Raw genomic sequence first — 17,528 nt, forward strand, 5'->3', positions numbered from 1 at the left:
CTGGATTTGTGTCATTTTCTTCTCATTTTCTTCAAGCTCTCTGTTGAGAAGGAGAGCTGAGACTTTTAATCTCACACCAATATTTTCATCAAAATCCAAGAGCAGTTATCAGTAGCTGTCCTACAGAACAACTCTAGAAGAGTGACACTCCATCCTGAACTATGCCCTTAGAGTACTAACTTTTTAGAGCAAAACATGGTTCTTGATGCTCTGGTTCTGCGGTCTAGTGAAATATTTCAGGAGTCTCTACAGAAAGTAAATGGAACAGTTTGGCTACTTGACTTTTTGCTTTTATATGGTTGTGCCCTTGTTACTCTCATTTCAGAGCAATACAGAAATGCCTTTCCTTTCCTTTGCAGGACCACCATCTGCTCCAAGAAACGTTATTTCTAACATCAATGAGACATCTGTTATCCTGGACTGGAGCTGGCCTCTTGACACAGGAGGTCGAAAGGATGTCACTTTCAACATCATTTGCAAAAAATGTGGAGGAAGCAGCAAGATATGTGAGCCTTGTAGTGACAACGTACGATTCTTACCCCGTCAGACTGGCCTCACCAACACCACGGTGACAGTAGTGGACCTTTTGGCACATACCAATTACACTTTTGAGATTGATGCAGTCAACGGGGTATCTGACTTGAGTACGCTTTCCAGACAATTTGCTGCTGTCAGCATCACCACTAATCAGGCTGGTGAGTCTCCTTTTGATTATCCTTTCTTTGTTCAGAACTACTGAGATGTACGTACCTTTGTCTCTACTGCCTCTTTTACAGGAGTTACTTAGAATGCTCATTCGCTAGGGTAACTAATTGACTTGAAGGTGCTAGTAAAAAGAGAAACAAACTCGACATGTGCTGCTGTCAAAGGACCTGGCAGCATAGCTGTTATGATTAACTCCCAGTCCCCAGTTAATAGTCCCTAATAGCAGACTCATATGATTCTGTAGCCAGAATGTGTTTTATTAATAAAACCAGATTTTAATAAAACACTCATTTCAATAATCTCCAACATAAATTACTGTAGTAATCTTAGTGATTAATTTTGATTAAATAGAAGTGAAAAAAAAAAAAAGCTTTGATATTAGACACATCAAAAGCTAACATTAAATTAGAGAGGCTTAAAACATTGGGGTTTTTTGTTATTATTTTTATCCTTTGCAAGTTGTCTCACCAATTCTGAACCATTGCCAACACGATGGGGGTGTGGAGCTGAATACTGAATTAGGTCCCAGTCTCTTGGATGGCAGTGTGCAAAGGGATTGTTCTGCTTCTGTGGAGACTTATTACAATCCTCTGGGCCTTGCACAAGCACAGCAGTATGCCCTAACGGTCAGATCAGAGCTTTTGTCACTGCTGCATTATTCTACCATTTGTGTCTCCTTTGTCAAGGTTTCATGTAAAAGTTGTGAAGAATCTAGACTCTTGTCAGGCTTTTTCTTTTTAGGCGGCAAGGCTTTACTTTGCCAGTAAAGGGAAAGACTAAATCCTTAAATTTCAGTGGTCCTACTCCTCCTGCTCATAATCAGGATGCTCACTACTAAGAGCATGTGTGTATGCAGTAAGACAGCTTCCACCTCTTCACATCCCATACTACATCTCAAAGATACCTACATGAGGAAGCTCAAAGCACAGACCAAGTTAATATCATTCTAAGTAGACATTCTCCTAGTAAGCTAAATTATTTCAATGTTTTTCACTATGGAGGTTATGTCTCTGCTCCTTAGATCACAGATCTGCTTTGGTGGGAGGCACAGAAATGTGAGAACAGATGGTTTTCTGACAGCAGTTAGTATATTTGCAAATGCTCTGAAGAGCTGTCTATGCAGTAGGCAGATAGAGGTGGATCTGCTCAATAGGAATGTCTTCTTGTGATAAACTGCTACTGTGTATTTACATTTTTGGAATATTTCTGTCAGTGACTTGAGCAACCTTTGTTTAGTTGCTCCCTTTTCTTCTGTATTTTTTTTTATATCAGAGATATTTCCTTTCAGCCTGTTCATCACCGTAGCAGCTGGAAATCACCTGGGGACACTCTATTAAATTAATTCTGTAGGATCATTGAAAGGTATTTCTCTGCAAAGGTCTGCTGCTTTGCAAGGTGCTTCCCTGGGGCCCAGAGCTGGCTGCCTTTGCAAGCTTTGCAACACGATGGAAGGTGGATTTTGATTTTGTTTTGGAATACATGACTCTTGTGACATGGTTGTCAGGGTCAGTGCCTTTCTGGAAAGAGCAGTTTTGTTTAATGCAACGTACAGACTGCTTAAGCAGTTTGTTTATTTATTTTATGCTATTATGCATTGTTACATTATGTGCATTTAGGTGATGTGACTTATTACGTGTTTAATTGTTCTTTCTTTTGATCGTGCTGGTTGATTTACTTTGTCAGATTTCCCCTTGAAGTTATGTATGTTGCTAAAATTAGACCTTAAATATGCATATCAGTTATCTTAAGCACAGATGCAAGAAAGCAATTTCTCTAGTATTCCCTTTCTTTCTAGATCATAAAAAAGGCACACCAGGAGCATACTTTCTGTTCATGTTATACAGAAGAACCAGGAACAGGAGTGAGAAAGTCTGAAGATCTTAGATGACATTTTATTATACATTTAACTATGAGAGCATTTCAAAAGCAATTTAAAGCACTGCTGAGCAGGATCTGAAAGAGATCAAAAGAACCAAAAGCCAGTCACAACTCTATTATTTGTGCTGTTTGTCTACAGATACATGCCTTCAAGAATCAATGCGCCTATGAGTCAAATAAAACTTTAGTTAAATAATTAAGCTGTGCTGAACTTAAGAAAACAGGAGAGGCGTATTGCTTTGGGAGTTGTGTGGGTGGGCTGTCACATGTGGTCATACATTTCCATATGGCCAGGCAGATCCTGGGGACAGAGCCACTGGCAAGTTCATAGAATGAATAGTGTTAGCAGAACAGGGATTTAGGAGAGAGGATAAAGTGCAGAAGGTCCATAACATTTGGATCACTTCTCTGGGGTCTTCTGAATCCAAACATTTTCTTCTGCTAGCAATAATTTGAGAGCCTTTTATCCTTGGAATGGACACGGTAAAGTAGCAGTACTCATTCTGGATGCTTAGTGTCCATTTGTTCCTTTTACCCACTGTATTGTGGGTATTGTGTTGTATTGTGTTTGCTGGGACTCTGAGTCCCAAAGTCCTGCTGAGAAGTGAACAAACCTTCCCTTCCATGCTTCTCATCACACATGTGAGCATTTCTGCCTATGCATCTGTCTCCAGCCAAATAGATCAGAACATGCATTGTACTAACTTTCTTTGATACGGCAGCTGGGAGATCTGCCAGCATGTGTTAAAATAAATTCAGCTGATATGTTAGCGAGTCAGTCAGTTTGCACAGCAGCTCCATTTTTAAATGTAAACACATCATATACACACATGCAGACACATATTTGTAATTTGCATAGACTTGTAGATACACACACACACTCACACAAAGAGCCACTTTAGATGCTGCTGAAAAAACAGCGATGCCTGTACAATGACTGAAAACTGTAATACAGTTTTATTAGAGAGTTTTGAAAGCTGATATAGAAGTAAAGGAAAAGTGTGCTTTGTTGTCTGTTGTAAAGTTTGAAACATCCAGACTGCAGGTGTTGGAAATTCAAGGAAGATACTACATTTTAAACTACAAAACTGATGTAAAGCCAAGGTGCAGCCCCCATGCAGTAACAGAAATTCAGAATCATTTTAGGAAATAGATTGTGCTTTTTAATTCCATCTGTCTGTTGTAAGTTTTACTGTGCTTTTATTGCACTGTTTTCCTTACCTTCCACTGAAGATGAGTAAGAAGGCATTTCTGAAAAAAAACAACAGAGGCCTTTTGCAAAATATAACTAGACTGATATAACACTGGAACTTTTCAGATACATCTTTCTGTCCCTGGTGTGGAATTAAGAGTAAGGGCACACATTTCTATTTAATTTAGCTTGTAGATTATCCTACTTGATTGCAGTGTAATACATGCCTTCAGTTGCTGCTTGATATGGCATCCTCCAAATTATTTTGATGCATTCTGAGGCTTTCACATTATGTCAGTGTGTTGCACCAACACAGATGTCATCTCCTAATAGCACCAATCAACCTCATTTAGAAAGGGTCACTGATGACTATGGAGGTGGTGAGTTAATACTGAATGTGCCAAGCAGAGTGACTGACACTTGTGAATGAAGTGATCAGGTGCCTGTGCATAGATGTTCTAGGTTGGCTGGGTTTTCTGACCACAGTTTGTGCTTTTTTAAATGGTTGTTTGTTGTTGCTTTTTTAATACGTAAAACCAGCAAGTGGTGGCTTCCTTGCAGCTTTAGAAAGAACTCAAAAGAAAAAGACATTCCTCCCAGACTAGAATATTTCTATAATTACTTCAGACTGCAGCAAGCACAAAAGTCCCACCAAAGGAGTTGTAGGCTGCTATGAGTTCTCCCCTCAGTCTCTTCTTCTCTGGGCTGTACAGACCAGGAGACCTCAGCTGCTCCTCAGATGTTTTGCCCTTCAGACCCTTCGCCATCTTTGCATCTCCCCCTTTGGATACTCTCTAATAGTTTGATTGTCTTCTTACATTGTGGTGTCCCAAACCTGCACACAGTGCTTGAGATGAGACTGCACCAGTGCAGAGCATAGCAGGACAATTCCTTCCCACAGCTGGGTATGTAGGGTGTAGAACTAACTCAAGAAAAAATTTGGTAGGGACAGCACAGTCGTGCTAGTGGGTAATTAGTAGGTAATCCAATGCAAAACAAAATGTGTCAGTGATGTACCTATGCTGAATATATTTTGTTGATAGTGCCTGAGAAAGTAACATCTTTTCTTCCATAAGATTGTTTTTATGGTACCATAGTGTCGTATAGTTTGTAGGTACAACTCAGGAATACTGAGCAAAATGTAACCAAAGATTTAATTGACTTAACTGAACTTTAAATAGACATACCCTCTGCAGTGACCTTTGTAGTCTATAAGAGACAAGGAAAACTTTCAGAACTTGTAGATATCTGTACTGATAGCAGATACTAATCTGTTAGGAATGTCTTAAATAGCCTTTACTATCCCACTGGCAGACAGTGCCATGCCCATTCCTGTAGCTGATTGCCTCCTTCATCTGAGGAGGAATAACCCTGTGCATCAGTACATGTTGAAGACCAGTGAGCAGGAAAGCAGCTTTCTGGGAAAGGCCCTGCAGATGCTCATAGATCTGAGCTGACCATAAACCAGCAATATGCCCTTGAAACTATGAAAACCAACAACATCCAGAGCTGCAGTAGGAAAAGCATTATCAGCAGGTTGAGGGGTTTGATTCTTACAGTCTAGTCAGCCCTGGTGAGACCACGTGTGGTGTGAGCAGCACAGCCCTCCCCAGTACAAGAAAGACATGGGTACACCAAGGCAAGTCCAGCAAAGAACCACTAAAATGTTTAAGGGATGGGAACATTTGTATTGTGAGGAGAGGCTGAGTGAGCTGAGAATGTTTTTTCTGAAGAAGAGAAAGCTCAGGGAGATTTAATGTATATTTATAAATGTTGGATGTGAAGGTGTAAAGAAGATTGAACTAGGCTCCTCTTAGTGGGGTCCAGTGACATGACATGCACAAACTGAAATACAAGATATTTCAAATGCAGGGGAAAACTTCTTTACACTGTGTCACTGAACACTAGAACAGGTTGCCCAAAGAGATAGCAGTGGCTCAAAAGGACTGTTCTCTAATTTCTGTTTTCTCTTAGTTTTCATCTTTGCATTCATTGAGCAAGGACTTAAGAGGAGTAAAATTCACGTACATGTAATCAGATTAGAGAGAAAGTAAGCCTGTGGATGCAGAGGTTTTATAAACATTGATATCCTTGCTTGAAAGAAATTCGGGAGAGTCTTGCTGAAACATTTGTTTTGGTATTTAGCAACGATAACCTCAAAGCTGTTACCATTTGTCATAGCACTAAATGTTTATGTGTACATGAGCATGAAAAACTGCAGTAGGATTGAATTATTTTACAGAACACCTCTATGAGAATGCATTGTTTAAAGGGAGAGATTTGATATAGATAAATTGCCTGTGAGTTAATGCCTGCTTTCTAAGTGTTTTCATCAGAGAGCCTGCAGGACCCAGTCTTATTCTTCAATGTGTTGTACATCCTTGTTGTATTCTGTTCAACAGCTATTGTGCTTCCCTTTTGAGTCAGCTGCGAGTAAATTGAGACCTACTGTCTACTACCTACCTTTCTTCACGTGAATATTAGGATGCTCGACAATGGGTGAAAGCAGTTTCAGATCCCTTGCGAGCATTTCAGTTAAACTGCTGCAAACCTCTGCAGAGTCACTTGTAGTGTGAGGAGGAGCTTATTTCCTGCTTTATGATGTTAAATTAATTGGGACACTCTACAAGAAGAGTGCCCCAGTGTGGGATCTGAAATGTTCTAAAAAAAATTGGTTTATAAACAAGCTTACGATACATTAGTACAGTTTCATTAAGGAGACAATTTATATTTGGCTCTGTCTTTGGGCTTCCTAGCTGCAAGGTCCGAGTATGCTCTAGATAACTGAGCTGTTGTCCCAAAAGATCTTGCGTATATTATATTGTTAGTTGAAATGGTTTTGAGTCGCCATGTACGGTTGCACATCCCATTGTCCAGGTCAGTTCATTGGGGCTGCAGGAGCAGAGCAAGAGAGTGAAATCAAAACTCAGAAGATAGATGGGAATGAGATGTTTTGCCTGTGATATTTATTCCACTAGCAGTTTCCTTGAGCTAGCAGTTACTCCCTCTCCGGATTAAGATTCTGTCTCAAAATCCCTACTATGCCTGTACATTTTTGTGAGCCCATTTTGTTGCTTCAAATAGAATTCAGAAATTCTAGGATTCCAGGAAAATAATTATAAACTAGAAAGCTCAATGTCAATAATTATGATTTTTGTGCTTTCCAAGTATACTGATGTGGAAACTTTTCATTTTTAATACTTCAAGCCTTTAATATGTGCCTGCTTGATAATAAAATAAGCTTGTTTTATTTTAAGCCCTAAAGGTAAAAGAGTAACAGCTTTAGAGATAGTTTTATGTTTAATTAGTTCTTAAGAAACTAAGGCCTTATAAAATGAGGTCTCCACTATGCAACTGTTGAGGCACCTATACAGGCCCGTAGCATACAGAATAATGATAAAAAGATACACTATATATAATCTCAGGGTTCTCTAGAAGAGCAGTAGTCTTCCTTTTTCCTTCCAAGTGGCATCTTTCTTTGATTTTTAGTATCTTTGTCATGAGACCTACAAAGCAGAACAATGCATTTAGCCTGTTCTTGCTTAGTTGTCTAAACATACGTGGGAAGGTTCTGGAAAATAGACAGCTGCAGTAGTTGTTCCTATTCCTCTAGGTGTGGCGGTATTTCTTCTGGGAGAAAGATGTAATCAATTTCTGTCTCTCATTTATTCTGCATTAATAACTTGCAATGCGATAGAACTATATGAAGCGGATGTAAACATGCAGTCCACTCTGTTACATACACTTAATCAAATTTATTTTATATTCTTCTTCCTATCTCTTCTTTGAAAAAAATAGCCAACAAATGCAGCAACTTTGAAACACAGAAGGAATAAGCTAAGTAAAGGAGGCGATAACAAGTAAGGCAGTAAGGAGCTCTTGCAAGTGGCTAGGATCAAAAAATACTCAAAAAGGCTTTGAGCACAAAACTGACCAGTAGGTACAGAAATTAACGTCATTGGGGTAAGGGGTTTAAAGAGTAGATTGGTGGTATGTCTTGATCACTTTTGGATAGAAAATTCTGATATCCCCATTCAGAGTTACCTTGAGAGATAAACATTCAAAATGAAGAAGAAATCAGCAGTTCTCAGTTCTGTTGTAGACATAGACCCATTTGGCTTACAGAGGAAGCTATTCAGATCTTAGAACTAGAGCTTTTCTTGCTTGAAATTTGTTGCTTCAAGGAAATAAATTCAGCACCAAGTAGGGCACCAAGCTTTGCTTGAATATGTGCCTCTGATTTCTTGTGGCAACTGTGGCACTATCTCTGCCTTCAGGCTTTATTCTGCCAAGCTAGACTGCGCTGTCTTCAGCAACTTCCAAATGACATGTGATGCTCCCCGGCTAAATAAAATCCATTTTTAGAAAGGACTGTGCGCACTTTGCAATCTGTCTCCCAAGACAGGTCCCTTAAGTAGATGTATCTTCGAAGAGAGACAGTTTGAGAAAGCCACAGATGTTTAGTACATGATATATTTCTCTCTTTCCCTATGGTCCTTATGAAAAGGACATGAAGATAGACTTATTAAAAGTGAGCTAATGACATGATGTAGGGAGTCTCTGGTTCATTGACTGTTATTACAGCTGTGCCCCATTACATTCCGAATACCTAGGACATGCTTGTTTTTTGAATGACATTTATCTCTTGAGTTTCAAACATTCCTGACATAAATAAAGACTTTATGCTTTTCAAATGTGTTTTACAGCTCAGCCCAGAGGCTATTCAAGGATCATTTTAACTCAATAAAACTCCTCCTTTAGGGATATAAAAGGGAAGTGTTTTAGCAGTGTCACTCCATGCATGGCCTTATATTAGCTAGAGACAGTCTGCCTGAACAGCCTTTGATCCCTCTTCCCCTGGATGTGGAGAAAGCTATGCTGAGGATTCAGTCTGTGACATACATCAGTCTATTCAGTGTGAATGCAGACTTCATGTGAATGCTCGTGACCTTAGGGAAAGTTCAAAGGCAAGGTTCTGGCTTTTCTCGTGCTTTCCCCTTCCAGTGCTTTTAGCTACCCCTTTTCAGAATGGGTGAAATGGTGGATAATGATTTATTTTATTTTACCACTTTTTTTAGTCTTCAACTTGATTCTATGAGTGGATTCTCATTTCATTTAAACCTTAGTTTGGTAAAATAATAAAAATAATGGAATGTCAATAAACAGGATGCTAAGCACTCAGTTAAATAATATCCCTTAGACTTGTGACTTTCCTTTACTTACACTGGCATTCTGAGTGATCACTGATGGAAATAATGTGTCTCTCTTTACTATAAGCAAAGGTATCAATTTCCCTTACTTCCTTAAGCTTCTCCATTTAGACAATTGCCAGTCAGTGACAGCTGGAATCAAAAAATAGAAAGGTACCCTTTTATTTTGGTTTGGGAACCATTTCTTTTAATGGTAATTATTAGTGCAATACTTATTTTTACAAGCATTTTGATGTAAAAATGAATTGTAGCAGAATACATATATTTCTAGTAAACTATGCCACTATATGTAAAGAAACTCCCAAATCCAAAAGAAAGTGAAAGGAGATGTGATCACCTTTCAGCTGTGTTCCATCAATGGTTCTAATATTCTGGTTAACCTCTGAGAAATCATTTGATTCAAAGCCAACTCTGAAATTACCGAAGAATGACGGGGAAAGAGGTTTGAGAAATACTGTGTCCATTCACAGTGATTTCTGATCAGTTTGAATAGGCTCTAATGGAATTCACTGATAGACCAATTCAGGAGTTAACGGTGGCTATTACAAAGGGACATAAATATTTTATAGATGAAAGTACTTATCTGAATGCAGGTGTTTTCTCCATTTTTGGATACTGGTGTTTTTAGAGCTAATTCTTAAATACACTTCTATAATTGTGAATGGCATTTCTCTGATGGACTCCATAACAGCCTGAGAAAAGAGAAGTCTACTCAGCATCTGACAGTTGACTTCACAGTCATGGGGAATGAACTGTTCTTTCAGAAAACTTCACGCCAGGAAGCCTGAAGTTCTAACATCCTGCAAAGTAATGTAACAATGGGGTGGGAAAGGCAAAGCAAAATTGTTTGTTTTAAACTGGTACTGACTTAAACGCATCCTGTGATAAATAGGAAATATTGAGGAGCTCCTACCATCGCCATCTCAAACGGAGTACAGAAAGAATAACATTTGTATTATGAGTACCATTGGGCTGAATTCTTAGGAAAGCATACACAGCATTTGTCTCCTCTGTGCAATAACAGCAGTGAACACCATGGCACCATAACTTTCAGTTTCTGAAGTGAGTGCCTTGTGCAGCTTGATACTTCCCAAATGGACACGGTGTTTCCATGATTTATTACACACGTGTTAAGCATATGAGTAAGTCTAACATTCTGATCGCCCTGTGGAAGGCATTTGCTATCTCTCTTCATAAAAGGGGGGAAAGACGAGAACATGAATGCACACCACTTAATGAAGTTTGCTTTTAATTTAGAATTTATTTGTAAGAGTGAGAAATGAGCTCTGACAATCACTTGTCCAGTGACAGCTGCTGCCCAGAAGGTTGCCTTTATCTGTACTTGATACTGAAATCCAGCAGCAGCCTTTTAGTGCAGTTCCTGCTCAAGCTGCTTGTTTGCCCTTCTTTCTTTCAAGGTACCTGTGCAGTGCCTGCAGCCACTCTGGAGTCTATCACCCCAGGCTGGAGTCCGTCAGCTTTCAGGTGCATTCAGATACTTTGGCCATAATGCAGGAAATCATCCATTAGAAGAATCACAAACATTCATCTCTAAATTGTTGGGGTTTTTTTTCTTCTTATGGGAGAAGCATCCATGGCTGTCATACTTGATTTTGTTTCATCTGAAGTTAACCTGCTTCTATTCAACTTAGAAGTTCTGTTATTTTACTTCCCTTTCTCACTTTGACTTGTGTGAATGCCCATATCTTGGTAGCTGTCTCATAGACAGGATGGACCTTTTCACCTGCTTCATAACTATTGAGTGCTACAAAGATCTGCCATGAGCCTCTTGTTGTTTGGGATAGATAGGCTTCCCGGTCTCTGCTGACAGTGAAGGCGTGCTGTGTTCTGGCTGATGGTTGCCTAACAGTGTTACAGAATCAGGTGACATTTTACAGCTCAAGTCATAAAACTATATTGAGTCTGCTGCAGCTCAAGCAAAAGGTGCAAGAGGACATATAAATGTACTGTGCTGGTTTAACTATGTGTCCTGGAGATTAAAGGCCAAAGGACTGTGTCTGCACATCCAGTCAAGAGAGCTGGATAGCTGCATCTGGAAGAGGAGGATGCAGATTTACAAAATGTTAAAATGTGACTTTTTCCTCTTTCTCCCTCCTGCCCTGGGATCCACCTGGTGACTCAGCTCCAGCCTTCTGGTATGTACTGGTGGGACCAGCCCCACTACTACTCACTATGGCACAGTGGTGTAGCAGGGGCAGTGTGTGTAACTCTGTGAAGAAAATAAATGGTAGTGCAACCCTAGAAGTTTTAAAGCAATGCAACTCCTGCTTTCTGTGAGCAGTCTTTTTTAATAAACCACCTAGACTTTAATCCACTGACTAGAGACTGGAGGTGTAAAGGATCCAAGGGCAAGTGTAGAAGTCTGTATAACCAGATGTGACTGTGTAACAGAAATATAATATCATTGTATTGATTCGCAATTATTACTTAGAACTTTGTCACAGGCTGAATGCTGTCTGGCAGTAGAATGGTTGGATGAAGGTGAAGATAGAAAGACAATACATAAATCTAAATGCCCGGGTCTTGTTTTGTGGGTGGAACATATACGTGCAGCATGGCTGGCTGGACTGGGCCCAGCTGGATGTGGGCTCCCCATGCTTGTGGCAGGGCTAGTGCTGCTGTGTATCCTCACTCATGGATGTGACTCTGGGTTTTGAGAGAAATTGCTTCTAGTGAAGAGAGCAGTTTATTCCTTCAGACATTGGTCTTTATGCTTGGCCTTGTGCAATTGTTCTGTGGTGTGGGCACTGGTGTTCTAAGGCTTACAGATTTGGGTTTAGGTCCCAGTAGATCCTGCTGTCAGAGACTGCAGATTTAATTCTCAGATTATGATCTTTATTTACTCTTCTGGTTCCACATTACCTCCTAGGGGCATTAAAGAAAATTTATATATTATATCAGATGACAGCGTTATGATTAGATAATAAAAACCAGCAGTTTTCTAAAGAAAGAGAAAGAAGCAAGCCTTCCATTTATTCAGTAGTACATAAAAAGTTTCATTTTCTTTTTTTTTTCTTTTTTTCTTTTCTTTTTTTTTTTTTTTTTTTTTTTTTAATACAGTCAGTTCTGCTGGCTTGACTTTGTTCATGATCACCATCTCTCAGTGGGAATATTTTACTATCTGATGCTAATAGCTGGTTGCAAGCAAAAGCTGGAAGTGAACAGACCATGGTCATTTTTAGAATGAAATCTGGGAGAACTTTACAAGGCCTTCCCTAATATTTAATTTGTGATCTAGAGACCCAAGCAAGAAACTCTAAATATTTCAGCAAATGTACACACATGACTTCCCTGAGTTAATAGTGAGTTCTCTCTGTCACAGAACTGGGAATTTTCTTCCAGTATATACATCTGTAGGCCAGTCACATATGAAAACAATAACCAAGGAATAAGAAAAAGTCAATAAGGAGATTTATATACAGCTGCTATTAAACTGGAGGAAAACAAATGATCTGTTGGGGTCAGTTTCTCTGGGAAATCAATTTGAGCAGAGTTTTATTGTCCTCTCTGCTAGATCCTTTATGTTATTTGCTTCCACCTTTAATAGTTGTGAGTGAGTAGGGTTTTACACTTGTGAGCCTAAGCTCCCCGGATCATTGCATTCGTTACCTTTTCAACATCCACATTCCCAGTTGTCACAAATGCTGCCTAACAGCACAGAGCACTCGAAATACATTTCTCCTTGTAACTCTAGGGAGTTTTGAGTGTTCACATTAACTGCTTAAACTAGTCATAAACCAGTTCAACTGTAGTACCAGTGCAGTAGTAACCACTTGATTCATAAATGTCTCTATATGCATTGTATATGACTACTGAGAATACAGGCCATTTCTTGAGGGGGAAAAAAAGAAGGCATAACTTCTCCATGCGTGGCCACACAAGCCTAATGTTAGTTATAAAACAAACAAACAAAAAACCCTCCAGCCAACTTTTTTCAGCGAGGAGTGCTAATACATTAATCAGAACACCAATAAAAATGTAAATACATGGAGCCCTCCTGTGATCTGCAGAATTTATACAACAATCACTGAAATGCTATTCACTCAGCTTTTTAGTCTAGAAGAGTTCTCTCATTGTTTTGCTTTGAAACGTACATTCTCTAAATGATAATCAATCCAACGTATTACTAATGCTGATGCTTTGACATAATGTTTGAAAATGTATATTTAGCTAAAAAAAATTCACAGTAATTTTTAGTATCCTGTCCTAGCAAGCTTGTTTTTCTCATTGATAGTGGCATCCATTTAGAAGATCTGTTCCAGCATTCTATTTTTGTACAGTCTAATTGCTTCTCAATTTTTAGAAAGGAAGATCCTGGAATTGCTATAAAAGATGGACATATGAAGTATGAAGTTGTTCTACTCCCTTCCATAGCTTGATTTTTCACTTCAGTTTCATCTTACTGTACTTATTTCAAGGTCTTTAGGAAACAGGAAACTCTCATCTCTCTCTTCATCCAAAAGACAGCATCGCTCTTTGTGATATCTTCATTGGTCAATGATTTATCATGTTAAATTCCTTCAGCTTGTCTCCTTGCTGGAATTTCAGTCTCTTCAGAAGAGGTAATAAAACACAATAACTGAAGAATTCTGGTTAGAAGGGAAGATAGCTGTGTTGCAAAATGGAAATTAAGGCTGACATCTACTTTAGACCAGAAATGGGAAATGGTTGCTCTGAGATTAAAAAAGTTCTGATTGATGGGTGGTAGTCTATTTCTGCTTTGCAGGATACATTCAAGTACTGGAGGGGAAAGAACGAAAGAACTATGAAAATAACTATATTTCAAAAGATACTTTCTTAGGACAGTGTTCATATGGTGTTGGTTGGTTGTTTTGCATTGTATTGTAGGGATGTGTACAAAAAATAGTTGTTTCCGTTGTCCAAACATCAAGTCATTCTTCTTAGATGCATCCCAGGCTTGAAATGGGGGGAGTAAACTCTTCAAAAGGGCTGATAATACCAAGACAAGGGGAAATGGATTTAAGTTAAAAGAGGGTAGATTTAGGTTGGTTGTTAGGGGGAAATTCTGTACTAGGAGAGTGATGAGGTCTTGGAACAGGCTGCTCAGGGAGGTTGTGAATGCCCCGTACTTGGAGGTGTTCAAGTCCAGGTTGGATGGGGCCCTGGGCAGCCTGGTCGAGTAAATCTGGAAGTTTGGAAGTTTGGTGGCCCTGCCAGGCAGGGGGGTTGGAACTTCATGATCCTTGAGGTCCCTTCCAACCCAGGTCATTCTGTGATTCTGTGAAAGGCATTTGTACTGGCTCGTGACTATTTTCATGCAGGGCAATACATAAGTAGAGGTTTCCTTCACTTTTACTGCATATTAAATCCATTCATTGCTGTAGATCTAAGCGTAATCTTAAGATTCATCTGAAAATGATGTTTTCTTATGTTGGGGTTGAGGACTTCTAACACTTTCAAACATGTCTATTCAATGAATACAGCAAAAAAATAAAAACAAAAAAAGAATGTTTGCATTGAGATTTAAACAGTTCAGATTCTTCAGACCAGCAAAGGAAGCTTGCACCATTTTTGCATTCTCTCTCATCTTGGTCAAACCAGAGAATAATTGGCACATGGTTCCTCTCTTGACCTGATGTGGAGGAGTTAGAGCTAGACGTGGACAAAAGAAAAACTTCAGTAGATATAGACAGAGACATGGGTTGTGCAAGGCAGCAGGTGCTGTAGTAGAGCCAGGTCACATCTATCTCACCTTGCAGCAGAGCCTGGTGTGGCAAAGGCCAGGCTGGCTGCTGGGAGAGGTTCCTGTGAAGGCTATCCTTTCTGAATCTCTGTTTCCTACAACAATGACATACAAAGGGTTGACTATAGTCAACTATTGCATGTGAAGTCCAGTGTGCACTCACAGGTGTTGGGAACAGCAGGAAAATGATGAAACTCATTCCCAGATGTTGGTTATTTATTTTTCAAATCACATGTGCTTCAAAATGAAAATGTTCAGGTAGCGTGTAAGATAAGATAATAGATAATAATATAGTAAGATGAAGGAAAGAAAATATACAAGGTTGTTAGGAAATTATTATTAAATTACAAAAAGTATCTTTCTCTCTGAATAAAATGATATGTCCTCTAAAAGTAGGTAGTCAACCACAAGAACATTTGAAGAAACCTTTCCTTTGTACACTGAAGCTTATTTAAAATTAGGTAAGCTCTGTAACACACGTTGTTAAAATATTGTTTTAAAGAGATTTGGATATGTATGTAATTTTATTTTATTTTATTTTTTTTAATGTATGGATTTATGTATCTAATTTCCATAGCTCAATGGTTCAGCAGCTGGCAGAGTTCATCACTGTGCTGCAGAAACCAGATGTGCTCTGTGCATGGGATTGAAGGTCCCTGAAACTTTTTGTTCTCTGGGATCATCAGTCTCTCCTCCACCCTCCCATGCCCTGGGATGCTGTCTCTTTCAGACACTGCATGTGTGCAATTTCTAAGCAGCTTTGGGATCAGGAGAGGTATATGAATCTTTTATAATGTTATTGATTACTGTAGAGCAGACGCTTTTCTAGTGAGCTGCTGTGAGATAAGTTACTGGTAGCATCTGCAAAGATGTGTATAAATTAGCTTAAAATAATTAATACCGTGAAAGTTTTTTTTAAGGCACATCTGTATTGGCACTTATAAGAATATTCCTGCTTGCACTGAGAAGGCATTACAGCCCAAATTACTGTAATTTATTAGGGGAAAAGCCATTTCTTTTAATCATATATTAATTATTCATAAAATCTGTATTAACGTTACCTTAATGGGAAGTGTTACCAGCTGGGATACGAGGCTTGGCACTCTGTTCAAACACAAAAATAGATGAATAGCTTGGCTTAAAAGGAAGACTTAAAAATGACTTACAAGAGCATGAGAGCAGCAGACATGGGTCTACGAGTTAGCATGGAGCTGGCTATGGCAGAGAAGCCCAACCAACTCACCCCTTGCATTTTGGCTTCAGCACTGATTCGTGCCTGGGTGCAATCCAAGTAGAACTGCTGGAGGATGTTCATTAGAAGCTGGTCCTGTATTCTTTGTGCAAGTGCTTTGCAGCTCTTCAACCAGCATGGATCTGGTGAGACCAAATAAAATCAAGAGACTCTTTTCCCCTGCACTTAAAAAAAATAAAAAAAAATATGACTTAAATAATTGAAATTCAAGATAAGTTCTTCCTGCCAGGGAAGCAAAAGGGAGTTTTGCAACATTTTAGTCTTGTGAACCACGTGATATGTAAAAGCACTGTCCAGAGAATGAGTTTCAGTTCTGAAGTGATGTGAAAGTGCATACATACAAATGCTTGCGTGAGTGGATGCAGCTCTCTAGATGCTCTGCTCAGTTAAAGGAAGCTATCAACATTTAGGTTACAGTGCAAGAGTAGAAGGTACATTTTCAATGGAATTTTATCAAAACTAAACACAGCATGGATTTTCCAAAAATTGTTAATAGTTTTAATTAAAGCTCTTTTTTTTTTGTATTTTTTATCCCCTGGCTCTTGAAAGACCTATTGATCTATTTTGGGAAGGAAAACGTGGACACAAAGGACATTGGGTAGTGCATGCAAATATGTAATGCCTGTGAAGTGCAACCAGTTTTATATGAGCAATAAAACTTCATAGGATTCAGCTGAAATTAAATTGTTTAGATCAACTACAGCCTTTTTATTAGGATAGCACAATGTGAACTTATAAACACATCTGTTTTACGTGGTAAGATAAAAGGCTGTTTGTTTGTAAAAGGTTTTTTATAAAAAATGACAGTTACAACCTTTAATGTGTGATCTATAAGTTATCATCTGATGAATGTTGGCCAAAACCATGGAAGAGAGGCATTTGAAGTGGGAAACCAAGTGAAAACAAGTGGAAAAAAAAAATAAAGAGCTTACATAGCTCTCAGACAGTCTAGGAAGCCTATGGCTTGGAGCAACCCAAAAAGCTGGGTGGTCTGGAGAAGAACCCATGTTAAAGGATCTTAGGTAATTATGATTTTTTTCCATGATGTTTATAGTTTTGGGTGGTGGGTGAGTCTGTGGCATGCAAACAATTGTCATGCCTAACCACAATCAACGTGGATCAGAAATGAGGTTGTTCTGCAGTTAAGGTATTTTTTTCTTCAAATTTCATTTTCATAGCAATGGGATATAGGAAAAACGTATTTGGGAGCAATTTGTATCTGGAGAACTTACCAAGTCATGTCTGCAGGAAGCTGCTGGTAGTTACTAGAAGTATGTTGCGCATCCAAGGACTGTGTTACAGTTGAGTATGAAAGCAGGATCAGGGTTCTGCAGTCTTGAAATAATAATACTTAGGTATTGTTAAAAAAATAGGTAGTATTGTTGTTTTGTTCTCTTTTTCAGTACATCAGATGCATTTCACTGCTTACACTGTAGTAGCAGATTGAAACCATCTGCTGCCTTGCCACTAGTCTAACAGCAAATCTCAGCTCATTTTCCTTGAGGCCAGCGTGCTGTAAGGCATGTGTACCAGGACAATAATCCAGCTGCTGAATGTTGATACAAG

At 39.0% G+C, this 17,528-nt stretch overlaps 1 protein-coding gene across 3 annotated transcripts in view; it reads left to right on the forward strand.

Moving 5' to 3' along the window:
• Positions 1-17,528, forward strand: part of EPHA3 (EPH receptor A3) — a 216,222-nt gene that overhangs the window by 142,106 nt on the left and 56,588 nt on the right. For all 3 annotated transcript variants that reach the window (XM_072346829.1, XM_072346837.1, XM_072346843.1), the window contains one exon: positions 360-695. In XM_072346829.1, coding sequence (XP_072202930.1) covers positions 360-695 — 336 coding nt within the window. The remainder of the gene's footprint in view (positions 1-359; positions 696-17,528) is intronic.

The sequence above is a fragment of the Excalfactoria chinensis genome, chromosome 1, assembly GCF_039878825.1.
Source record: "Excalfactoria chinensis isolate bCotChi1 chromosome 1, bCotChi1.hap2, whole genome shotgun sequence".
NCBI classification, from domain to species: Eukaryota; Metazoa; Chordata; class Aves; order Galliformes; family Phasianidae; genus Excalfactoria; species Excalfactoria chinensis.